Source organism: Dermacentor variabilis, chromosome 6 (genome assembly GCF_050947875.1).
Source record: "Dermacentor variabilis isolate Ectoservices chromosome 6, ASM5094787v1, whole genome shotgun sequence".
Lineage (NCBI taxonomy): Eukaryota > Metazoa > Arthropoda > Arachnida > Ixodida > Ixodidae > Dermacentor > Dermacentor variabilis.
Window position 1 is genome coordinate 47,122,309 of NC_134573.1, and position 25,830 is coordinate 47,148,138.

Consider the following 25,830-nt stretch of genomic DNA (forward strand, 5'->3'; position numbering starts at 1 on the left):
AAAACCTGAGTTGTGCTGTGCTGCCTCAACTCCTCGACGCCATTAACAAAGTATGGCTAGATGGCGTTGTCCCTCCGGGCTGAAAATCGTCTATTGTGATCCCGATTCCGAAACCAGGCAAGCCACCGACCGACCTTGGCAACTTCCGACCCATTTCCCTAACTGCAACATTGTGCAAGCTTGCTGAAAAAATGCTAGCTACACGACTGTAGTGGTGGCTAGAACACCATGGTTTCTACCACTCTGCTCAAATTGGCTTCCGTCCATCTATAGGCACTGAACATGGGCTCGCTGTCTTGGCATCCTCAGTTTTATCGTCAACTCGTACCCACACTGTCCGTACTGTCCTCGCTATGGACGTCGGAAAGGCGTAAGACAACATGAGTCATGATGCCATCTTGGCTTCAATTGACATGCTGCAGTTTCCCCCTAGAGTACGTATTTTGTCAAATCTTTCCTTGAAGACCGACACTTTGCAATTCGCCTCAGTGGTGGCGCCGTCGGCTCATTTGTCACTCTTCGCGGCATACCCCAGGGATCAGTATTGTCACCCACATTATTCAATATTGCTTTCATCCCGCTTGCAAGGCGCTTACACGCTGTTCCCGACATAAAGTTCTTGTTGTACATTAATGACATCGCGGTTTGGAGCACTCATCATGACCTGCAGACTAAAGCCGCTGCCCTTCAATCAGCTTTCGATATGACGTCGACTTACGCTTCTTCGGTCGGCCTTAGGCTTTCCATCACCAAATCTGCTTACATGTCAGTCGACAATCGCTGGGGCTGGCGTAAACTCTCTGCAACACCCATTCGTCTTCATCTATCCGAAACCCCACTTCTACAATGTTCAACTATAAAAATTCTGGGCCTCACGGTCCACGAGTCGGGAACCGGAACTGCTTGGCTCTCCAGCGCTAAAAAGCAGGCGATTCAGACGTTGGGTATGATTAGGCGCATTGCTCCTTAAACGGGCGGCTCCCGCTGCTATGTTGCACGACAGTTGGTGAAGGCGGTAGTGCAACCACGCCTTGTCTATCAAGCCCAATTCCAGCATTTGACAAGGTCACAATGGGACCACCTTGAAGCTGTTAATCACGAGGCAATGAGGGTCATCACTTGCCTTCCCCGCATCACCCCGATCGTGACTTTCCAAGAAAATGCACAGCTCAACACACTAGATGAGCTGGTGCAGCAGCGGCGTGATGCTCGCAGGCTTAAAGGGAAGCTGAAATGGTCTTCAATTTCCATGAATTGCTGAGATTGGGAAGAACAGACCTAATAATTTACGATTCCGAAATTTTTTCCTCGTTTTGTTAATATAAGGGGCGGAAATCGCTTTCTAAATCACCCCCGCGGACACGCCCCCCTCGCTTCCCTGGCCGCCGGGTGAGGTGGTTGCCAGAGGAGAGAACCGGCGAGAGTGACGTCATTCGCGGGGACCGAGTTGCCGGACCGACGTGCTGGCATGTGCTGGCATGCCTCTTTCCGTCCTGCGCTTTACTGAATGACGCTACGAGAGATCTGCCGCCGCCGCCGCTCACGTTTGTTTTCTTTTGGGATTTTCGTAAACTATTCTTTCCTTCTGTGCTGCGTGAGTGCCTACAGCCAAGGAGGCCCAACATGCCCTCGTTCTGTGCAGCATTCGGCTGCGCGAACACACGCGGGCGAGACGATGTGGTGTTTCACAGGTTCCCGAAGGACAAGAAGCTTGCAGCGCAGTGGGTCCGTGCGCTGAGGAGAGATAAGTTCGTGCCGACGAAATCAACTCTGCTGTGCTCGGACCATTTCCGCGATAGCCGGATAGCCTTACGACAAATTCGGAAAGGCGTTGTTGCTAGCGTTGCTACACTCCTTTTCATACATCAGGTGCAACGCTGTGGAGGCTTTAGATACTTCTTGCAGTGGCTGCGTTCGCACTTAGAAAAAGTTCGGTGTTTCTTGACCCGATTTCTGAGAAAATTTTCCATATATGAAATGAAAAAAAATGAAATGAATGAAAATTTTATGAAATGAAAAAATATGAATGAAATGAATATGAAATATATGAATATCAATGAAAAAAAAGAATTTACCCATAGAAACAATCCGTGTACTTAAACGGCTGCTAACGCGTTCTTTTAAATCAATTTTCTTTTCGGCATTTTTTAATTGCAGCCCGTCGTGGCAGCTTCACGTGCATGCTCGCGCGAGCAAACGCCGCTGGCACGCTGCGAAACATAGACGGAAACGCGCGCAGTAATAAATTTTGGTGACCGGACTTCGTGCGTCGCTTCCACAGCGTTGCACCTGAGGTTTGAAATGGAGTATAGGCTTGCCTAGTGACATTCGACGTACGGTTGCAGTTATCGTGTTTACCACACGGCGGTGCTAAAACTGCCTAATATCTTTACGTCAGCACTAGCATGGAGCACGCATACCGATTCTTGATCGAGCCACAATCGCAAAGTCGTCGAACCATAGTATGAATATTGCACATATAATACCTCTGGCCATCTCTGGATGTGTATGATAAGCAACTTTCATGACTGTACCTCGCAGCACTGCATGTGCGCGCTTTAAAACGCGGCACTTATGTTCGCGATCGTGTATCAACACTCAAAAAACCACGGCACTTTAGAAAAGCAGCGGCAAGGTGCTTAACATCGCGGAATTGCACCCGTGTTTAGAATCGAATGAGAAGTTAGTGCTTCGGCATTCTTCCAGCAGCATGTTCTCAGTGACACTTTAGCGCATTTTTTCTCCCGTCATTGGAACGTGCAGCTACATGAAAAAAAAACACCATACGTACCAGCTAAGATTTCCAACTCGCGAGAAGGTGCACATATCGCTCTCGCTGTTGGCACACTCAACATCGTCGTTGCCGTCGTTGCCGCCATCGTTTTCCGTATCGGCTGTCGGTTCGAACATGTACGGCGAAAATACAAGCTGTCCGAGACAGCGAGAACGTTCCATAATGCTCACAACTCAGCTATGAAGCCAGAAGAGAACAGCGTGCTACGCCATGCTACGCTCTGAAACGGCGGCGCCGACCGGCGACTGCCGCGAATGACGTCAAAGCGGCCCCGACCAATCACGGGCAACAGCGGCATTCGCGCGATGCCCTGAGGCGCTGGTGCGCGTTTTCATGAAAAAACAACCGCTTGCGTTTGTTTCCGCCCTTTTTGAACCAGATATTCGTGTTCAGGGGATTCAAAACTATAGAATGCCGCAGAGAACTCTTTCTTTTTTTCGAAAAGTGTTTCAGCTTCCCTTTAAGGCCAGCCTTTCACACGCAACGTGTGCTCTCAGGGCTTACGCTTTCTCGTACTCCCTTCTACCAGCGCCATCGCCAGTTCTTGCAGGGATGGGGTGTTGTACAGCTGAGCAATAACAAGCCAACTGATATACGTTGCCCGACATCAACTCAAGCGGCGGCGTCGCTTCGTGACCGAATTGACCGTGACCGTGACCGAAGCTCAAGATGCCCACTTGCCACTTGGCTCCATCGTGGTGTATGGTGATGCAAGCATTCAGAACTGTGAAACGACCACTGCAATTGTTTGCCCCTGCGCACCTGCCCTTAATAAGACGACCCGGTTTCAAATCCAAGAGCCTCCTTCCTCCTTTTGTGCTGAGCTCCTTGCTGTTCGAGAAGCGTTATGCTCTGTGGCCGCCTTTCCCATGGACCCCCGGTCCCCATCGTCATCGGCACTGATGCCCTCCCGTCGATGCGGCTTGTGCGACGCGTCAGTCGCAGCCCTGAAATATGTCAACAGATCCATCTTCTCTGCACAATTGACTTGAAATCAGAATCAACAGCAGTCATGCGCAGCATCGTTAAACTCGCATCACAGAAAAAGAAGGCAAATTAGAGAGAGAGAGGGTGCAGTTTCGCCGGAAGGGCGAAGCAGTATTACGGATAGCGAGGCGTGCTACAATTACACGAAGGAAGATTACGCCACCGAGAGGCGCCACATTCTGGATGGTGCGAGAGGGCTGAGGCTGCGACTATGAGGTCTTAAATATTATCATATAAGGTAGTCGCTTATGTGAACAATGCTTCGAGGTTATATGAAGTTTCTTCTTCAAATGCAAGGTATATATATATATATATATATATATATATATATATATATATATATATATATATATATGCACATGGTGTTCGAGGAGATGGCCGGGTTCCAGCCCCTTCCGCAAAAATGAAAGAATGAAAACTTTCCGCCTACGCCATGGCATTACCGTTTCTCACGACAATGATGGATGTCTATATCGTAGGCTAACAAACGCCTATATCGTCGGCTAACAAAAAACTTCCGTTTGTTATTATTCATCACTTCCGAAAAGCTTGATGAATGTGGTATTTTTTCGCGCAAGTGCGAAGTGTGGCTAAAGATTGCCAAGCCGGTGTTGGTGAGTTCGCAGTGGAACGATGAATTTAGAAAGGTAAAAGTGGTGTTGCTGTAAGGGATCCTAAAAAAAAGCGGTCGCTGTATGGTGCGTAAAACCTTTATCAAATAAAATTATGGCAATGGCTAATGAGTTGGTACTGTGGGCACGAAAGATGCATTGTGAAAGAATGATATAATAAAATAAATGTTTGCACGAAGCATTACGGCCTTAACAGAGCCCTTGAAGTGCTAGTGCCTGGAAGCATGTGCTGTGCAAAACTATCACAGCGGCATCATCTGAAAAGAGAACCTGCTACGGATTGCTACGAACAGCGGGAAGTTTTGCATAGGCCTCTGCCATGAATATGCTTATTTCCGGGTGTAGGGTGTTGGTTTCAGATAATGATGTTCCGACGGCGCCATGTGAAACACGGGCGTGTGACTTTAAAGCACCAGTGTAAAATTCAGAGCTTGAGCACTTGGACTGGATTTCGAAGACGTGCTTTCTCATAGGAGGAGCTGCTTTCTCAGCCTGATTCGTCACCTCTGCGAACGGCCTATGCATACGGTGAGCTGCCATGGCCACCTCGGCAACGACTTCGCTGTGACCATCAGATTATGCTCGAAAATTGGAACTCCCATTTCCTCACAAACTTCTCTTACACGCAGCGAGAATAGTTCTCTAGCTGCAGGCCGATTATTAAGCAGTGTTGCCGATGTGAAGTTATTTGCGATTACGAAGGAGCGATATTCATGGTTTACATTATCTTTGAGAAAGAATAGAAAATTGGAATGCGCCCTCTGAAAATTGAGCGACCACTCGTTAGCTTCTACGTAGCGTCTCTCTACAGGACTTCTCCTCAAGGCACCGGTCGCTAGTCGGATACCTACGTGAAGGACAGGATCCAGCATCTTCAAGGCGCCAGGAGAACCCGATTGATACAATATGGCCCGGTAATCTAAGCGCGTTCCTATGAGGCTTTTGTAAAGGCTCATGATGCACTTCCTGTCACTGCTCCACGTTGTGTGTGACAGAATCTTGAGAATATTCGTGTTTTCTAGGCATGATGCCTAAAAATTTGTGCTCTTTGTTTACAGGTAAATTTTGACCATGCAGCTCAATATGGGGGTCTGGAACCAGGCCTCTATTTCTCGAAAACAGGACGCAGGAGCTTTTCAGCTGCTTAGCTTAAGTCCAGTATCCGGCGCCCCTCTCAAAACTCTGTTCAGACCAAGTTGAACCTGTCGTTCGCAAATTGCGAGGTTACAGGATTTAAATCCCATCTGCATGTCATCAACTTAAGTCGAATAAAACATGCTTGGCGGAATACATGTACGTAATGAATCCATCTTTTTGATAGTAAGGGTACAGCTAAGGACTCCATCTGTGGCGTCCTAGTCTCCTGCATGAAAGGCGTGAACAGAATATTCCCAACTCTAACACGAAACGTGCGATTCGATAAGTAGCTTCCGATTACTTTAGGCGTGTTGCCACGAATACGCACTTCAGAGAGATCTAGCAAAATTTCTAATGCCAAGTGGTGTCGCAAGCCTTTTCTATATTAAGGAACAAACGTAGGAAAGACCGTTTGTGAACAAAAGCTTCGCGACCGTTTGCCTCAACTCGCTCAAGGTGGTCAGTTGTGCATCGACCCTCTCTAAATCCACATTGATATGGGTCGAGTAATTTGTTGGATTCGGCAAAGTAACCGATGGCAAATGATATATAAATATATTTTTCTTAAATGGCTTACAGACACAGGCGCAGGCGCGCTCTCTTGGTCAAACTGGTGGTAAAAAAAAGTTGGAGAGACCTTCACCATTCCAGCAATGCGCTTACCCCCATGGTTTCCGGAATAACTGGCTATTGTTAATAAAGTTTTCTAAAGGCAAAATTATGCCAATATTCCACCTTCATAATTCCATCTTTATTTTCTTAATAGAAAACAGGCTACTGAACCAGCAAAACAATTCGAATGGCTATGCATCACTGTTTCTCAAGAGTTTGACTGCTATTTGCATCGACAAACGCAGATATCACCTGCTAACAAAAATTCTAGTCCATTCCGCCCTACGAAGGTGGATGACCAGCTGAGTTATAAACATTGTGTAAGAAAACTAGCGGTAAAAACTTTATTGCATCACTTATTGTCACTTAGTAGCGACGGTCACAATGGGTTTGCGGTCGCTATGATTCACACTGATCGGCATACTCCAACTGCTGCCACACTCTTTGATAATGTCAAATTGATGCACGTACGCAGCTGAATGATTGCTCGGGCCGGATCGGTGTGGCATCGAAAGCTATATGTCTGCAACACGAAACGCGTAAAGCACTCCGTTCTCGGTACCGACACATCCACATTGAGATCACCGATGACCACGAAGTTAGTGTCATCGCAGCTAACCCACACAAAGTGAGTAGCCATGAACCATGCAGGGCTATTAGCCATTGCATATTTTGCTTGCTTACGGGAATATGAGGCATTGATAATGACAGTTTTGGACATACTGTTCTGCATCTTGTATGCGTCATTCGAAAGAATGTAAGCACTGTTCTCTCCATTTTGCTGAGTGTGGTAGCCTCTCCCTTAAGGGGCTATGAGCCATTGCACTTTTTGCTTGCTTACGGGGGTATGAGACTTAGACGGTGGTAGTTGTTCAGATAGGACACGAAAATTCTGTGGTATCCCAGCCATGGAGAGCTCCGCCGTAAAATGTTTTTTTTGTATTCGTCACTTACGAAAAGGTCCTTGACACAGTGACTATGGCATACAAATGTGTCATGAGGCCTATGCTCGAATACGCATCTGACACCTGGAGACCTCATAAAGCCTACGTAACAAACACGCTTGAGTCCGTACATAATTGTGCTAGTAAACTCACTCACTCAGCATATTCTTACGCCATCGTCGTATCACCCTTGACAGAAGATCTGGTCTGCCAAGGCTTGCGTATTCCCCGTCGTGTTGCCAGGCTACCACTATTTCTAACATTCGTTTACAGTGATCTCACCCACGCACCTTTCATTTCACCATCGGCAAGGATATCACTTCGCATAGGTCGTAAATTAGGTGTCGCTCGCTCCAAAGCGTTGTACTCTCACATTTTTGTCTTCTTTTTAGAGCGCAGCTATTAGTTGCCCGTTTCTGCGGCGAACCTCGGCCTTGGTCTCGGCGTAACCGAGCGAACGAGCCAAACGTGCAAGAGCGAACACGGAGCGAGAGATTAAAGCCGCGAACCGCGATTGGCGGAGACCAATGAGAGCGGCCCTTTTAGTGACGTGCGCGCGAGAAACTGGTGTCATGCGGACCCGCCCGACCGCTCGATGCGTACTCTATGTGGCTTCAGCCATTTCGTACTATCGCCTGCTGGCGTCAGCTCTTGCTTGCGCTTGTTTGATTTGCTAGGTTTGGCCTCGTTCGCCTTTGTCTCGGTTGTCATCGTTTGCCCCGCACCAGCCAATATATCGCGAAATGAAAACACATATAGAGCTGCGCTGAAATTTCGCATTAGGGAGCATGGTAATCGTCGGTGAATTTTTCTCTCCCTTATAATTGCATACAAGAACGGCCTTTCCTACGACGTAGCCGCCATCAACCGTTCATGTCCATTCTTGAAAAAAAGTTTATAACATTATTAGTATATGAAACAATTGTGGTTTCATTAATACCTCAGTGTGAAGTCTTCAGGGAGATAAAGTGAAATTGAAACAAAAAATGAACCAAAAGCTTCCATGCACTCGCTTGTCGAAAGATGCAGCTTGGCCTCGACTAAAAAAAATTTTGCGATGATTGGAACAGGGCACATTGGCAGGTCGTTCCGGAAAGCGTCTCTCGTATTTAGGCAAACCGAAACGTAAGTCAGCGCTTGCTTGTTCCTATTCGTTACGTATGTCCAGTCTCACACCGCAGTGCGTGTGAGCAAGCTGCAGGTTTGTGAAGGAACTTATCTTGTGTTGGGGGGCCAAAAAGAACTTGTAAAAGCGCTGAAGCTTCGCCTGTAAGGGTGGAACGCGATAACATCCAAAGGTCCCTGACTGCTTCCCACGCTTCCCGGCAACTGCGGCTTATGTAACCGTAATATTCTCCTGGAAACGCTGGCAGTGAACGCTATGCACGAGAACGAGCTTTCTGGATTTTTTTTCCCCTGCCGTGGGCGCCACCCCTGCCGCGGATACGCAGAGGCAAGCGCCATCTGGGTGGTGTTGCACGGAATCGAGTGGGGCGCGCTGTTCCTGCTAAGGCTAGCCTTAAACGGCAGCTGGAAAAAGGCTTTGTGTTTGAGTTTCCACGTAACGGGGTTATGTTTTGTCGTACATTCAAATTACAATACCGTACTATCATGTTTTTAGGTTGCGTGTAAGTCGCACTTGAATTTTCTGGCTCATTTTACTTTGACAAATTTAATTTGTTCAGTAACGCCTTGCGCCACGCAGGGGGCCTGCCTGGTTCGGCATGCGTGGTTCGGAATTCTTTTCTCTATCGGACAACACAGCCGTCACCGACACCTGAATTTCTGCTACACGAGGCCCTTAACGCTGTCGCGTAATAAAAATAAAAGCAGACGACCACGTCAACACCTCTTCTTTTTCACTGTTCAAAGACTTGAAAACAATCGTTGTTGATGACCTTTTGAGAATTCGGCCACGTGCATCAATCTTGCCTTGCGAGAAACTTCAAGACAGACAAATTTCTATTTTTTCACGACCGATATTTTTGCGTGACGTAACGCTCCGCAGTCCGTCTTCCATAAATGATCCCAACCTTCCTAGACATTTGCGACCTCGATCGGTTCATTCGGGTAGCATGTCGTCGCCCAGTTCCTCATTGTCGAAGTCGTCCTCGACCTGATGTCTTGTCCTCGCTGCGGTACGGGGCCTCTCCTCCAAGGGTCCAAGGGGGTCCTCGTACGAAGCGTCTGCATAAGTTTTGATTGATTGATTGATTGATTGATTGATTGATTGATTGATTGATTGATTGATTGATTGATTGATTGATTGAGTGAGTGAGTGAGTGAGTGAGTGAGTGAGTGAGTGAGTGAGTGAGTGAGTGAGTGAGTGAGTGAGTGAGTGAGTGAGTGAGTGAGTGAGTGAGTGAGTGAGTGAGTGAGTGAGTGAGTGAGTGAGTGAGCGAATTAATGAATGCTAGATGTTCATACGCAACAAGAACCGTATCCCCTTCAGTCACGAATTATGATATTCTGCTGCGAAAACTTTATGACAACCAGGTATTGACGTTTTAGGTGTCTAGAGTGGGAAGATAAAAGTGAACCTTTCTAGGACCATTATAAGCAAATTTGGTGGCATCCTCACATGGAGACATCGTGACTCAATACAAACTATTTTTTCAATTACGCGTTGGCATACAGAAAGGAAGGAACTTATTTAATCAAGATTGTGCGAATGGTGCATCAACGGGTTGAGATGTTATGATATTAGAACAAACAGTCCTTCTCAGCTGCGATGCACAGGAAAACATCGCCTTTCCAGCTGTTGCCCTGGTTTTCGCTACACAATTCTCGTACTTTGCACCGCTACGTAAGCGGCGACTGGACTTGCTGACACTAGTGGTCCTTCGCATCGTGCCTCACACAATCGTAGCACGCCTAGAGCAAGGACGGTGATTTAAAATGAGAAATTCAAGAATGACATTAAAAGAAAATGCTAAATTACAGCGCAGATAAAATTTTCAGACACACACATAAAAAGTCCGTGCTGCTTCTGTGGGTCAGCTTTGCCCGAACAAAATTCTGTTGATCAGGCGTCAAACTAGGTGTCACTGATATCCTCACAACCACGGGAGGATGCGACATAATTGAGAGACCGACATCATTCAGTCGATGGTCTGAAAACGTGAGCATCTGCCATCTTCACGATCAAACAGTGCGTACGGCGATCATGGTACGACATTTAAAAATTTCCGGCACACTAAATAAAAGGAACACTAAGAAACAGAATTTAATTCGTCTACAGTCAAATAGAGGGCGCAAGTCCGAAACATGCCTGTAGTTTTAAATTTTCGCGCGGTGCTATGGGTCACTGGCGTGGAAAAGAGTGAGGAAGTTACGGTGTTTCCGTACGGAAACGCGGACGCAAACAGGATCAAACTATTTATTTACAGAACCCTGAGTATTGAGTAACAGTTTTTTCTTGAAAAGTAGCTAGTTCTTTACATTAAACGGGGGCTTTTAACTGTTCCGAATGATTGAGGCTGCTGTAAAAGAGAAATTTGAACAGTGCCAAACCAGAGCTCCCGTAAAACGTGGAGTCGTTCATCGTTAAATTTGTAAATGCAATATGTGCCATTAGGTAAATTAGTTAAAAACTAATTTGTGATTTTCTGTTGATTAGTGGATCATGCATTTCACTTTTTCTGCAAGTCATGACCGCTACTTCGAGTAGAACAGTTCATGGACTAGAATTGTGATATCCACCGTGGGCAATTCTTTCAAAAAGTTTGAAAGTGTTCGCTGAAGCACCATATATATTTTACAGCGAAGCTATCATTCAGGCTATATGCGGTGCAGGATGTAGGCTCCAAAACGTTTCCTTGGAAAGCCGCAAACCGGGTTTCCTCCAAGTGAGGACAACAAGTTCTGAGAATACCATTTAAGTTCGTGTAGTGAAACCTGTAGGCCAGGTGGGCGCATCAAGGACAGACATGGGCAAGCTGGCGAGGGTATGTACCCCTTCGTCGACCCTTTCAATCATGCAGTGAGTTGGCCATCAATGCCAGGGTGTCTACGAGAAATGGTTTACTATGCAAGGTGACGGTGAATAAGAATGACGTAGGCGAAGTGAAGTCAAATGAGAGAGTCACGATTCAAGCTGCAACGGTCATCCGTGTTATATGCTTCTCAGACAGCAGCAGATCGCACATGATCACAAGCGTCGTTAATACTCGACGAGTATGGGCAAGACATGCCTTTTATTACTAAACAGGATCCCACGGCGCCATTGATGCTCAAGCGCAGGTGTTACCGGCCGGCACGGCCTGCGCATGACGAAAGCCCGAAGCGTAAGAACTTTATACATTGTTCGCGTTGTCCCTTAAATGAGCATTTCAGAGCAACGCAAAATCAGTAAGCACGACTGTAGAATTCTGCGGGTCTTATAACATTGAGCACAATAGATTTATAGGAGGAACAAAAACGGAATTTAAGCTTACTCAATACCGTTACGAAGAAAGGGGCTCACAGATGGAATAGCAGGGATAAAGTGCCTCAGAAAGGCTAGCCAACGTTTCGATAGGAGGACCTATCTTCGCCAAAGGCGGCGTCGTCCATCCTCAGCATGTTAGTTTCAAAGGATTAGTGCAGTGACATCACGCGCGGTTGTTGTCGGTGGCAGTTGGTTATAAAAGGAGAGACTTCAGAGATAATGAGCGCTGTCGCCTGACGTCTATGAGCGTCGTTCCCAACACGAGGGGACAAGAGCGGGAGAGTGGGAAGGCGGGGAGAAAAGAAAAGAAAGAAAAGGAGCAAAAAGAACGGGTGGGGACACCAAGAGGGAAAAAAAGAAGAAAGAACAAGAAAAAAAAGGGGGGGTATGGAAGGGCGTTGGGGAAGCGAGCGGTTAGGGAGCTTTCAGGGGTGTCGTTGGCGGCATGTTTTTGTGGCTTTGAAAGAGACGGTCATGCGGTCAATGCACGAGTAACCCAATTGACCCATAAAAACACATGAGTTGAAAGAGTGACTTTAGTAGTATACCAGATATGCGTCGAGTAATATTGAAGTAGTTAAGATGGCGTCAAGGAGTCTTGGGTGCAATGTATGCGGTAACTGGAAGGCTGCGGCGTGGTCTTTCAAGAGACGTTAGCCCCAGTAGCTAAACGTAGGTGTCGTTAAGGTAGTCTACAGAAATGGCGATACCCTGTGTGGCTGAGACGCCGAAAAACGTATACTGACGTCAGGGACTTTGGAATGTGTTGAAGGTGCTTAGAAAAACATATAATAAAAAACAGACACAGAAAGAAAAAAGAGAGGGGGGGCCGAAACCGGAATAACAAATAGGAGGGTGACGTGCACAAAAGCGGGCGGGGGCAGGTGTAATTGGGAAAAGGGGGTCGTACCGTTGGTATCAACCGAAAACATGAAAGAGTGTTAAATTCAGTAGTATGCAGGAAAAAATTTTCGAAATGGAGGAATACGTAAGGTTAAAAATTAAGATTACCTGGTGGCATAATGTGTTTTCTGCCGTGGTTGATGATATGAGAATTTCATATTTAAGTTACCGCTTTTAAAGATTCTAAGTTGACACGTGCCAAATTAATTCCCGTCAGGTGTAGGCAATTAAACTTGTGTATGAGGTATGATTCTGTATATTTCTTTTAGCGAGGGGAACGGAAATTTGTTTATAATTTATAGAGCCTTGCTTTGTCGAATATATGACCGTGTTCATTAAAGTGACTGGCTACTACTTTAGATAAATTGTGTTTTGTGTCCGCGCGGTGACCGTTGGATCTTGTATGAATTTGTTGTCCACTCTCACCTATGTATTGTTTGCAACAAGCGGCACATTCTAGACAGTAGACTGCGTTGCTTGATGTGTATGTGAAAGCCGAATTTACCTTGTGTGCGTAATTCGACGCTGTACTTTTTACTGTAGTAGTAGATTGAATATTTTTGCATCTAGAGCACCAGGGGCGGCGACAGAGACCGGTTCCCAACTTCGTCTTTGTCCTTAGTTTGGCATGCACAAGAGTATCTTTAAAATTGGTGTTGCACCTGTAGGCTACTCTGGGCGGGTCGAGAAAAATCTTAAGTTTCTAGTTGCTGGTGAGAATTGGGTAGTATTTACTGAGGATGTTATTCACGTTTAGGAGTGCGTTTGAGAATTTAGTTGTAAGAAAAGGCGTTGTTGTCCTTGTGATCCTCGGGCGGGGCTTGAGGACCTCGGCTCGATCAAGTTTGGTTGCAGCGGTGTAGGCTTTTTGAAGGTCACTGTTTGGGTGGTTTCTGTTTGATAGGGTTTCTTTAAGGTGATCCAGTCTATCTATGTAGCCCTGGTTTTCAATGCAAATGCGACGTAGACATGTGGCTTGGCCTTAAAGATGCCTTGTTTGCAATGTCTGGGATGGTGGCTCGTATATTCTAGGTATTGTTGTTCGTCGAAAGGTTTCCTATACAGCGTTGTCTTTAGCGCCCCATTGTTAATGCATATTGTTGTGTCCAGAAAGTTAATGCGCTCAGTTGAGGACTCTAATGTGAATTTTATTGTTGGATGAAAAGAGTTTAGAAATGCTACATATTTATCTAGACTGTATTGACCATGTCCCCATATTATGAATATGTGGTCTATCGTAGGTATGTGAGGCGCTTGTGAGTGCAGCGCGATAGGAAATTTGTTTATAGAATCCCCATAAATATGTTCGCGTAGGTTGGTGCAAAAGGCGTGCCCATGCTTGTACTATGTATATGTAGGTAGGTATCCTCAAATCCGAAGTAGTATGTGTTAGAACTAATTCAAGGCGAGACAAGTAGACTCCAGTAGAGTGCTGTGCTTTGTGTTTAGACAGCGTTTGTTTTATCGAAGATAAACCATCAGGGCTTGGAGTGTTGGTGTACAGGGCCGTGGCGTCGTCTAGTGTTGCGGGAATTATGTTGTGGGGTTGTGTGCCTTTCATATTAATGTCCTCCATAATTCTCTGGAGACGGGGCGTATCTTCTACAAATGATGGGAGTGCTTTTGGCAAGTCACCAAGGAAGCGGTTAAGGAATGTGGAGATGCTCTCTGTCCGGGTGTTGTTTGATACTATCGGGCGACCTGGGATAATAGTGGTGTATAGTTCAGTGGATGGAATTTTATGAATTTTCGGAAGGAGGTAGAAACGCCCGGCAGTTTAGTTGCTTGGTTTAAGAAATTTATATTCTGACGGTGTTATCAATCAATCATCCAAAAGTGATTTCAGCCTGTTGGTAATTGCCACTGTGCAAGATAATCTCGAATCGGTATCTAGCTTACGGTAATGTTCTGGGTTGTTTAGTTGTCGGTAAGCCTCGTGCTTGTATTTTTCTACTGGCCAAACAACTATACTTCCACCCTCATCTGCTTCCTTAATAACACTGTCATTCCGGTAACTAAGATTTGAAATGATATGACTCTCTGACGCAGTTATGTGTTTAAGTCGCTTAGATGTCTTGGATTGGCTTATAATTTCTTTACTGACAGTTTTAAGGTATATGTCAAGTTCTATGGCTTGTTCTGGTTCGTGAGTCCAAGTGTATTGGGCTCTAAGTAGTGTCGGCCCGGTGTCTGGTGTGTTGTTGTCTGCGAAAAATTGTCTGATTCGGCGGTAAAATTCCGAGAGGCCCTTGAGAAGCTCGAATTCATTTATTGTGTTGTTCGTGGGACAAAAGTTTAGGCCCTTGCTGAGTACGCCTATTTCTTTTTTACCTAATGTTTTCGAAACGTCTACAACATTGGACTGGTTTAGTTTTGTGGAAGTTGCCGTCACGTCTTGTACTTCTAAACTCGAGGTTCCTCTTGTAGGTGTGAGGTGGCTGTTTGCTAGGGAGGTTTGCCCCCTTTTCCCATGTACACCTGCCCCCGCCCGCTTCTGCGCATGTCATTCGCCTATTTGTTATTCCGGTTTCGGTTTAGAAACTTTATACATCAATACCGTTGCGGAATTCAGCAGTCTTCATCAGAAGAGCGGCCAACAGAAGCTACCGCTTGGAAAACAAATTATTCGAGATTCCTTCTATGTCATTCACTTTTGCATACCTATATCCCTGCGTGACGTCTGGTACGCCTCTTCGGCTTCAACCAGTGGTATCTTAGCACGAGCTCTGCCACTGGTAGTGGCCGCTCTAGCTTTTGTCATCGCCGGCTCCGACTGGATGCTGGTACCTGTGGATGGAACGAAGGACAGAGCAGGTATATTTTGAATTATTGTCCCGCCTTTTACAGTGTAACGGTTCGGTAGATCACTCACACTGTCACAGGAACTCGGTTGTTTGGTTCGCAGTGAAAAGCCGCTCATAATAAATTAATAAAAGTTATTCACTGTTCTGCATCTAAACATCTGGACACCCGCTCACACGCTGCCAGACGGTAGCAATCAGGCGGCGCACCGCATGGCTCGAGAGCTTACGGACCGAGCCTCGGTTAGCCCCGCCTCACCGACTACCGATGAATGGAAGTGGGAAGATCGAATGACCAGATTTCACGAAATTACACAACACCATAGATTGCAGAGGCGTACATTCCCCCCGCCGCACCTAAAATTATGCAAGAATTAGTCTGTCGAACGGCGGCAGTTACAGGCCAGATCCCATCCGAGTCCAGCTATTATGCACCTAATACACCCAGATTTATACACGACATGCCACGTGCAGATATTGCGACTCTAGAGCCACCCTGGAGCATATCCTATGGGAATGTACAGCTATAATACTGCGTTGCGGTGATGCAGCCTCAAACAACCACAACCTCCGTACGTGCTGGGAGTCTGCGTTGCTGAGCTCGGACCTGCAGCACCAACTCTGAACCGTCCAGGGAGCCGAGGAAGCCCCCAAGGGCCAAAAGCCCTTGGCCGAAACCTAGGCGGGGTCCAGGCCCACCACGCTAAATCACAGGGCACTGAATAAAGTTATTTGAATGAATGACTGCACTGCATTCCAATGCAGGCAGTATCTCATCCTTCGTCACCGTTTTTGCGAGATGTGATGGCTTTCAGTATCCTAAAGCCGTAATTAGAGTAGTAAAGTACCCGAGCCCAAAAAGAGTCCTTTCGTTCTTTTTTCTTTATTTTGCTTGGGGTGAATTCACCCGCATGCGGTGTAAATTGTGTCCTCACTTCTCGCAACGCTACCGCAACTATTGTTCTCCATGCAGCTACTAAGGACTATAGAGAAGAACGTGTGTAATTAATATGCATAGACTGACGCGCTACTTTTCCAGATTATCAATTAGGCCAACTTTTCGGGGTATCCGAATTCGTATTCCACAAAGCTACCTTCAATCAATGTAAAACTTTTCTGACGCTACACATGTCCCCTTATCACAACGGCTCGCAAGGACTCTTTCCCGTTCATACGATTCTTTTGGATCTCTGGAGAAAGTGAACTTAAGTTTTAAATTTTCATTCATCTGCGCGAATCTTCCTCGTAAACAGTGCAGAAAGGTAAAGAAATTTTACCTCAGACCGGCCTCTCTTCAAATATATTTTCCCTTTGTCTATAGAAAGGAGCAATGTGACCAGCAGCATTCCACTGCTTGCCATAACTTCACTGTACTCGATTTGACTATGCCAACGCGCTAGGCTTACGATACACGCCAACGTGACATGCATGTCGTGAGAACGAGGATTCGGGCCAGTTGGTATTCCATGAAGCGCGGTGTCATGGCATCATTTCTCTTTTTCCCCGGAAGTGCTCTAGAGAGCCGGCGCAGATGTAGCGGTCTTTCTTTACGTGTGCTCATGTGCCTTTAATAATGACAGTGCGCACCTGCCCACCTTCGTTCCCCCTTATTTCCACGTTACAGCACCTCGCATCGTCTCATGCATGCCACAGCAACCTAAAGGCTTTCAACGTTGTCATCCATTCTGACGTGACATGCGCAAAAGGAAATGCCTGACGGTTTAGCGGCTTTCCTAATTTGTTGTAAGGGTATATGTCACCAAATGAAGACGAGAGCCAGAAAAAAAATTGTGAAGCAAGACACATAGAAAGAAACAGGAAGGCTACTGGTCTAACAACTGTTTCCGTTTGCGGGCATACCCTTACAAATTACCACGCACCATCTCGCCCAACAGGGCAGTCTTACGAAATCTCGATTTCTGGCGGTCGTTCTAACAGCATTTACTTTCGCATAATTCTCTTCCTAGACGCACATGTTCGGAAATGTCTATGGACCCTGTTCACAAAGGTTCTATTTCACAAGGACTGCATGTCCTTGCTCACAGGCCTTCATGTTCGCTATCATAACTGGCCCCCGCCTGTTCTTACAGAATAACCCAGCCTATTGTACACTGGAGCAGAAAACAAGTCAGGATACAGGTAAAGCAGAAGCTGATCATGCTCATCAGTCGAAGCTATACGAAGTCTGTTGCTTCAGTTACTTCTTAATATCCGGAGTAATTCAAGGTGCGCTTCTACAAACACATATCGCAATATATAATGGCCACCAGAAACACAGGATATTTAAGAGTTCATGCGCATCATAATTCCTATTAGGAAAGTATGCTGCCAACACCGGTCAGGTAAGTACAGTCCCTCATGCAAAAGAGGCTATGGCCTCTTTCAGCCACGGCCTCTGCGTTGCGTGAGCAGGCTCCATCCAATACCGATAAATTACCGAACCTGGTCGCGCCATTTCTTAATCCTCCGCCGTCCAAAATTGCACATTCCTTGTCTTGGCTTAATCAAATATATTACACCAGCCTCAAAGTAAAACAGGACACACACTAATTGGTCGAAATCTCCTTACTGCTGCTGGCGGAACCATCTCTGGATAGGCGACCACTGCTTCGATGGCTTCCGCTTCTACTTCCACTGCTGCTCGTGCGCTGTAAACAAAGACGAAAGCCTCGTCAGCTCTTCTATAAGCGCGATGGCCTAATTGGTTCACTGCAGAACACTGTTTCCGTTTTTTGTTCCAATCATTCCGCTCGAAGAACAATCAGAAATTGTTGGATTTCACTAAGTATGCGAATCCGCTAAAAAGTGAATAAATATAGAAGGATCGTCATTTGGGCGAGTTGGTACTGGTTTAACATCTTGAAGGGTCCTGCCTGCTGTCTTTGTCATATTGCGCTGCCCCTTCAAGATGTGAATAAATATGTTGAAAACTGAAGTAATACGCGGTGTATTAAGTAGACACCTTCATACATATAGCGCAACTATGTACGCTTCTTGCTGTGGCAGCACCTAGCGTACGTCGCCAGAAGGTGTGTGGCAGGCAACAAGGAGCCGCGAAAGCACGCAGGCACGCTGCACTAAGCAAGCTGAAATTATTTTCTGAGCTTATCAGTCTGCTTCTAAATTTTTACAGTGCATCAAAGGACACTTCCTAGATTGGACATCGATACCAACGACGACGCCTTGCTCGCTGTTTATCGTCAAGAAAGTCGCAGTTTCGCCCGAAAAGCAAGGCATCGATTGCGATAGCAAATTCGTAGACGGCTATACGAAGTGAGGATAGCAGTTTTATCGGCCATGGACTTGTAAAATAGGCTTACTAACTAATGTAACAAGCCTGGTGTTACGCGCGCACAAGAAAACATGAGCTTATCTCACTCGATGACCGTGCAAATTCGCTGTCGAAACGCTGGAGTGAGCAAGGGTGGTGAGTTAATCTTTTTTATTCTATTAACGAATAATTATTTCTAATTTAGCCTGTAACCGATTAATCGCTGTCAATGCAGGGTTTTTCATCTATTAATTGATTAATCGTTTAAAAAGGTTGAAACACAGTTATCTACTCTTGTAGGACCCTATTTTTATGCTTGAGAGGTGGAACCAAGCTTGAAACCCAATTGTATAAACTTTAATAAAGTTTGTCATCTAACTTGTTAAAGGCTAAGTGTAGTCGGCATAGTGGCTTTTGAAAAGATAAAGATAAACAATGTATGTTATATAGGGGCACTTAGTGCACAATTAAATAAAATACGTGGTACTAGTGAGTCCCTGTACAGTACAATTAAACAAGAAATAAGAAAATTTCAAGAAATGAAGGTGAAATCCAAATGAAGTACGCATTAGATTGCAGCATCCACAAGGGAAAAAAAAATTAGTGGTTTAGGATTCTAAATAACATCTCTTCTACAGAGCGAAAGAATGCCGATTGGCTGGGATGTTTGGGTGAAAACGCGACAGCGTCATTGAATGGCCACACAACCAGCATGCGAGAATAGATGCTCAGATGCTATATATTTAGTGGGATCCACACTAACTGCATCGTTATGGCTAATAGGTTCGCTCAGTCACTGCTCGTGCGCCACCATTTCAGTATTATTTCAAAATTTTCGCCCCACTCCTGTCAAACTCTCGAAAAAGATTAATCGAACAGGTTTCATCACTTAGACAAATAAATGAAAGGTGCACATCGACGAAGATTAATTGTTTTGCAGGGTGCATTTCATTGAATAATTATTCATTGATTTTACTTACCCTGGAAGTGCAGAAACACTTGAACGAAAAAAAACAGTCAAAAACACAAAGGACAAGAGGAGAGGTTCACACCACAACGACTGGACTATCAACTGAGGTTTATTAGAATCGGTGTAGTCCCAGCAAAGGCAGCAGAGCATGCGCAACTGCATCATCGCTAATCACATAGCATGAAAAGACAGGAAACGTTTCTATCGTGACCGACTTAGAAATTCAAATTCTTTTTCAAGTAAGCGCACCGAGGTTGGACTAACGCAGTCATCACCTAATAAACTGACGTAGTACGCTTCCAAGACTTCTCGCTCTTCTTTGCCCTTGCCCCTACCAAGAATCGTCACATTGCTAAACAAAGGATAACAACTGCACTCATTTGCAACCAGTTTGCACTGTTATCTGACCCCAGGGAGGAGTGGTGCTCACGCAGGCGGTCATTAATACATCGACCGGTTTGGCCTATGTAAAATCTTTCGCACGTGAGAGAGAACTTATAGACAACCCTTGCAGCACATGCCGTAAAACGGTTTTCATGCTGCGTTGTGCAAACGTGGTTCCTTGCACTGCCTCGAGAAATGCGCGAGCACAGACCCGAAAGCTTACAAGGGGCAGAAAACACAACACTTACTCCCTGCTTGGCGGCAACCTTCTTGATATTGTGGCTCACTTTATGCACATACGGCATAACTTCAAGTTTCCTACGTTCAGTTGCCCCACCATCTACCAGCTTCGTACTTTCCTTCTTTAGCCTCTGAAGCAGCGATTCAGCCACCGCTTTCAGAAGAGGCGGAGGAAACCCTGCGGCCTCTAAACGTTGGGATTGTGCGTAAAAGCTACATTTAATGGCGTGGTGACAGCTTCTTTCAAGTGCATTGCGGAAACACCACGCCTCAGTGCCACCGCCGAGAGGATAAAATACAAGATAAAAAGTACGGACACTCCGCAACGTCAAGTCACTAAGTATGCCAAAGAACTCCCCTGAAATGCAAGCCTTTGCATGACCCACCAACCTGTCTTAAAGACGTTAGAACAGAGTAATTTGTTCGAGAGGGAATGCAATATAGCGGAGAAAAGAAGTGGGAAAGTATTTATTTGAGGGAAACACCGGTGAGCCTATGAAAATGAGCACAGCGCTTTCGCAAATATTTGCCGCATAATCAGCGCGGAGCAGCAGTTTGACACTACAAGTTCATAATTCTTGCTTCTGACCACCAGCTTAACTGCAACAATGAAATGAAGGGCAGACTACACAGCAATAATAGGCAGTAAATCGTCCCGTCTCACCTGCTCCTTCATCTCCTTCGCCTTTTCAGCCTTCTTCAGTTTGGCCGCGTACTCGGCAGATTCGCTCAGGCCCAGATCGTTGGTGAGTCTTACCAGAAAGCGCAGACCTGCGCAATGGACGCGTTCTCGATGGTGTTAAAGGTTATATAAGGTTTAAGGTTTGGAATGAAAAAGGACGCTTCACCTAAAAAATAAAATAAGAAACGTTTCCTGAAAACATAGTCAATTCTAGCTGCAAAATAGATATGTTGTTCTCTTGTTTCAAGCCTTAGAGACTAAGTGAGACACTAACCTCTTATGTAGTGTTCTGTACTGATTCCAGTGCGCGTTTATGCTGTTCTATGTGGCTTTTGCTTTCTGTTGTATTCGCTTTGTAAAGGCAAGGTTTGAATATTGCGTTGTCTGCTGTGTATGCTATCTATGCTATGGCAGACACACGTTCTGCCATGAATGCCACACATATGGTTTAGCGCTCGGCATACATCTACAGAGCTGCTCATAACTTAAATAAAATTTATCACACGGATGAATCGGGCAGCCGCTTGTTCAACCCACCAATCTTCCTGCACGCACTTGACGCGGTTTCCCTCCGATTATCGATTGTTTCATCTATAATGTGACACTATCTGCCAGCGAAGCTCATATACGCGTAGTTGTGCTTGGGCAGGGCGGCGTAACAAGGACAAAGAGGCGAAGAGGCAGGAAATTCTCTGCACTCCCAAACCCAATTTTCTTCCTTCTTTTTCGCAGTTTGCAACTTACAAAATAATACTCGTTAGTACAGCGCGTGTTGCCTACTGTCTCCACCTTTCCCCATTTGGTCCATGTTAAACTACTTAGTCTTTCATATGAGTCTGCAAGAACTTGCCCACTTTTCAGTCACTTAACAAGCTGACATAACACTGTGACGAACTACAGAAATGGCTCGTTTTGCGCTCACAAGAAATGCAGCCAATCGAGAATTGACCGGCGCATGCTGACGTTTATGTTTCTACGTTTCGCAGCATTCTCAAAACAAGTGATACATGATATTTGTCACGTAGCGCGTTTACTACGCAGCGCTAGTTATGTTCGAAATGGCGCAATTGTTCGCCGACTATACGTGACTCGAACAATATGACAGTAGATGTTCTGGAAAGTTTACTAACGATATTACATGAAAATGGAAGTAATGCGGCACTCCTTCCGCAAGAGAGTTTCCCCACAACAGAGGCTGCAATTAATCATGCTTGGTAGTAGTGTATTCTAAAGGGCACGGAAGCAGCTTGCTAAGAACGAAGGAAAAGAAGTAGCAGTCTTGTTGACTTGCACTCTCTTTATCTCTAGCTTTTTAGGCATGTTGCCTGTCCTTGGAGTTAGTTACGTCACAAGACACAACGCTACCTTCGCAATTTACTACGCAGAGATGATTGACTGCGTAGCTTCACGCATTTAAGGCGGCGCCCAACCGACGCGTGACAACTTATTTATTTTATGTAGCTGTCATGACGTACCATTTTCTAAATGGCCTCGGCAAGTCTATTTTGTGCCTGACACTAAACCTTTTCGAAAAGCGTTACCCAAATGATGTTGGTCAAACTCTGTAAAAATGACACCCACTGACCATGTGTGATTAACTGCAGTCGAACAAAAAATGTCGCTGAAGCCAACGTTTCGATGAAAACAAGTATTCCTGCCGAAACGTAATTAGTTATTAGATCACTGTTTCCACATTACTTCTTCAACCATGACTTGTTTGAAACAACACTAATGGTTCGGATTCATTTAATCACTTCAAGCCTTTATCTTACTGCAATCTTGCACGTTCGGGTCCACTATATATTCTTTTGTAATTGAAAATGATCGATGTAAAGTAACACAAAAAACCATTCTCTAGCTGCAGGCAGAAGTTAAGCAATATTACGACACCATAGTTTCTACACTGCTTTATTGCGGAAAAGCTGTATTCTTAGAGATTAAGAGGGCCTACTGTCACGAAGAAATTACAGTCACGAGAACTGTCCTTTGTTCATGACTCTTTAAGTGGCCAGTGCACACATGCACACTATATATAAGCGGAAACATTGAGGGGTAGATATGTTCTGTGTAGCGGCTGGTCACTTAATCCAAGGTTATCCTGCCCTTCAATCTTCTGAGAAAAATTAGTAGTGGAAAATATTCGAAAGCTCTCCGCGCGGAATAAGACCTGTATTTGACACACGTACCGGCGTTCCTGCGAAGGTCTCATTCATAAAGGCCCACAGACTGATATAAAAAAGTCTTCTTGTTTTCACTTGAAGCTCATGTGCGGCGTATTCATGAATCATATCCCCTACATGTATCTGCGACGGCTGTCCTGTTGGCTGTCAGAGGTACTGGTCTGTGACGTTCGACGTCCAAGAGAATGCTATTTTCACAGATGCAAGAAATTCTGTCAAGTGACAAAATTACTCCTTGACAATCACATGCGTGACCTAGCACGTTAACACTGTCTCAATATTTATTTATTTATTTATTTATTTATTTATTTATTTATTTATTTATTTATTTATATATACTGCAGCCCCTTTATGGCGCTATTGCAGGAGTGGGTTAGACAAAAAGAAGTCATACAAGAAAACAAGTAAACAATAACATTAAAAATTCATAAGAAATAAGGCAGATGACAAAAATGAAACTCAAAATAACAGCAACACTGAGAGTCAGTACAGAAACGAGAATGAGCCAATACACTAACAACAAGAAAATACATCAAATCAGGTGTAGTTAACTTTTAATAGGAAATCATTTAATGGCAGGGACCTAATTGTTCCGGGAATTAGGTTCCAGCAAGTTCCGGGCAAGAGCTCGTGCGCTGTACTACGTACATTCGACGTTGTCGGGAAACCTCCGGTGCAGGCTCCTGTAGGTGGCGAGTGCTTGCTGGTAATTCCCACTCTTGTGATGGCAACTGGCCACCAGAAGGGGCCACTTGACCTGGCTGGGCCTGTGGTAAGTGATCGAATTTAAAGACCTTGCTCACTCACGATGGAGAAAGTGCTTTATTAGAGTCTCTGCTGTCTACATATTGACCAAAGAGAGAACCGCACGTAGTGGTTTTCAATTAGTAATATACATTGTATACAAATCCATTGCTCCCATGTATAGGTAACTATTTTGACTGAGTTACCACGCACTTTTGTAATTTCTTTAACGCAGTGCGTGCAGTAAGTATTCAGATATGTAAGCGCTTAACAGCAGTGAAACGGATTAGCGCTGCAAATTGCATGCTCGTGCAAAGGAGTTCCAACAGATTACTTACTGAATAATGGTCGCCTTTTCGAAGTACTTGATGGCCTTCTCGTAAAGCTGCGACTCGATGTAGTACGCCCCCAGCCAGTCGATGATGTCGATGTTCGATGGGAAATATCTATAAGACTGGCCAAGGAAGGCAAGCAAGTAATGGTTCTGACTTGCGCACGCGTGCATAAGTATCAACGCGCCATTTATACGATCCGGGCAAACCTCGTTAAAAATTTGTGCATGAGCTATCGGCCAAGCATAAAAGCGTGATAATCGGTCTCATCTCAGTTAGCGCTCATCACTGCGCAACAATTCCAAGGTTCGGGGAGCCTCGAAGCATGCCTTTTCGTAACATGTGGCAAGCAATAGATTATTTGCAGTCATTCATGCTCTATGACTTTCAACAACTTTTATGCGATGGTAATCACAAAACATCCTTCTTTTTTTCTGGAACATATAGCTAATAATCAGTTACTATCACTAAACAACTTAAACCCGCCGACGCAAGACCACGAACTCAGAAGTGTACAAGAACGAACACCAGCAGAAATACACACAGGGGAAGCGGTCAAGTTACGGAGTTCTCACGCATAAGCACATCTGCACATGCAGCCCCAGTTGCTGCCACACTTTTTGACAAATTTTTCAATGAAAAAAAGCTTGGAGTAATCACGAAATGTCAGTCACGGACGCGGATAAACAATTTGCATGTGCTAATTCCTGTTACATCACACCACTGTGGCCTGAAATTACAAAAGAAATAGCCAGAAAGTTGGTTCAACATGCAACATCAAGAACGTGCGAAGCAAAAGTTCAGCCACGATTGTGTGCTGAATGCGTGAGAAGCACGCGCATTCCCACGAAAGTTTTCGTGCGCAAGTGCTTGTGTGGTTGCAATGTCTCAAAATCTTTGTCTCTAGATGTACAGTAACGAAATTTATCACAGGCGGGGCCATGACGGACTACCCAGGCGTTACTGCGGAAACGCCCGTCAACAGAGCCCTCTCGCACCTCGGATATCGGTTTCGGTTCGTACAAAACGCGAGGCCTTTCTGGTGAATGCAAGACGCCGCGGTACATCTGCTCGTCTTAGCTGAGCTGCGGCGGAAATTTCAAAGAATGTTGGGCATGGTAGCCGGTGCACCACGCCTTCCGAAGCCTAGGAACCAATACGCTCTGCCAAATGCGTGCACTGCGCACGAGAACTCGCAGACGCAGACGCCTTCAAGTGTGTACTGCTCAGGTCACGCGGTGTCAAGCTGAAACGGCAGACGTTTGCAATATACATCTATTCACTTAAGCACGCGCACTAACTCGGAATGGTGGCCCCTAGACAAACTAATCACAATAATATAATAATCAATAAGTTGCTGCTGCTTTAACACAGTGAGTGGAGCTTGACCAGTTCTGGTATGTGCTGACCTCTCTGACTGCCGGCCACATATACATGCTTATGCCGCAGATGCACGTTTCCAGACATAGCCATCGGTTAACACCACTAATGCGTGTGTATAGGGTAGCGCTCACACATAGTGATATTGCTTATATAGAATGAATGATACAGCAGCAATCGTAGCGCTTGCTCTCCTTCATCTGTTTACAGCAACATATGTGAAAGCGGCTGTTTGAATGTCACTTTTTATGTACGGTCCCCTAACTTCATGCTGTAACCGAGTGTCTGCACCACGTCAGACAGCCGGTTTTGTTTCTCTTTTCTACAGCAACTTCTGAAAAAGAATCAACTGCTTTAAGAACTTTCGCATAATTGCGTGCACCGCTTCCCCATCGCAAGTTCACCAAC

General features: G+C 45.4%; 1 protein-coding gene across 1 annotated transcript in view; it reads right to left on the bottom strand.

Moving 5' to 3' along the window:
- Positions 1 to 8,908: 8,908 nt before the first annotated feature.
- The window catches only part of nompB (intraflagellar transport protein 88-like protein nompB), a 149,402-nt gene continuing 132,480 nt past the window's right edge, over positions 8,909 to 25,830 (bottom strand). Inside the window, exons 20-25 of the mRNA XM_075695041.1 lie at positions 24,049 to 24,164; positions 23,615 to 23,733; positions 20,769 to 20,875; positions 17,809 to 17,887; positions 15,100 to 15,225; positions 8,909 to 9,293 (exon numbers count right to left, since the gene is read on the bottom strand). Of these exons, the coding sequence (XP_075551156.1) occupies positions 9,169 to 9,293; positions 15,100 to 15,225; positions 17,809 to 17,887; positions 20,769 to 20,875; positions 23,615 to 23,733; positions 24,049 to 24,164 (672 nt within the window). The 3' untranslated portion in view covers positions 8,909 to 9,168. The remainder of the gene's footprint in view (positions 9,294 to 15,099; positions 15,226 to 17,808; positions 17,888 to 20,768; positions 20,876 to 23,614; positions 23,734 to 24,048; positions 24,165 to 25,830) is intronic.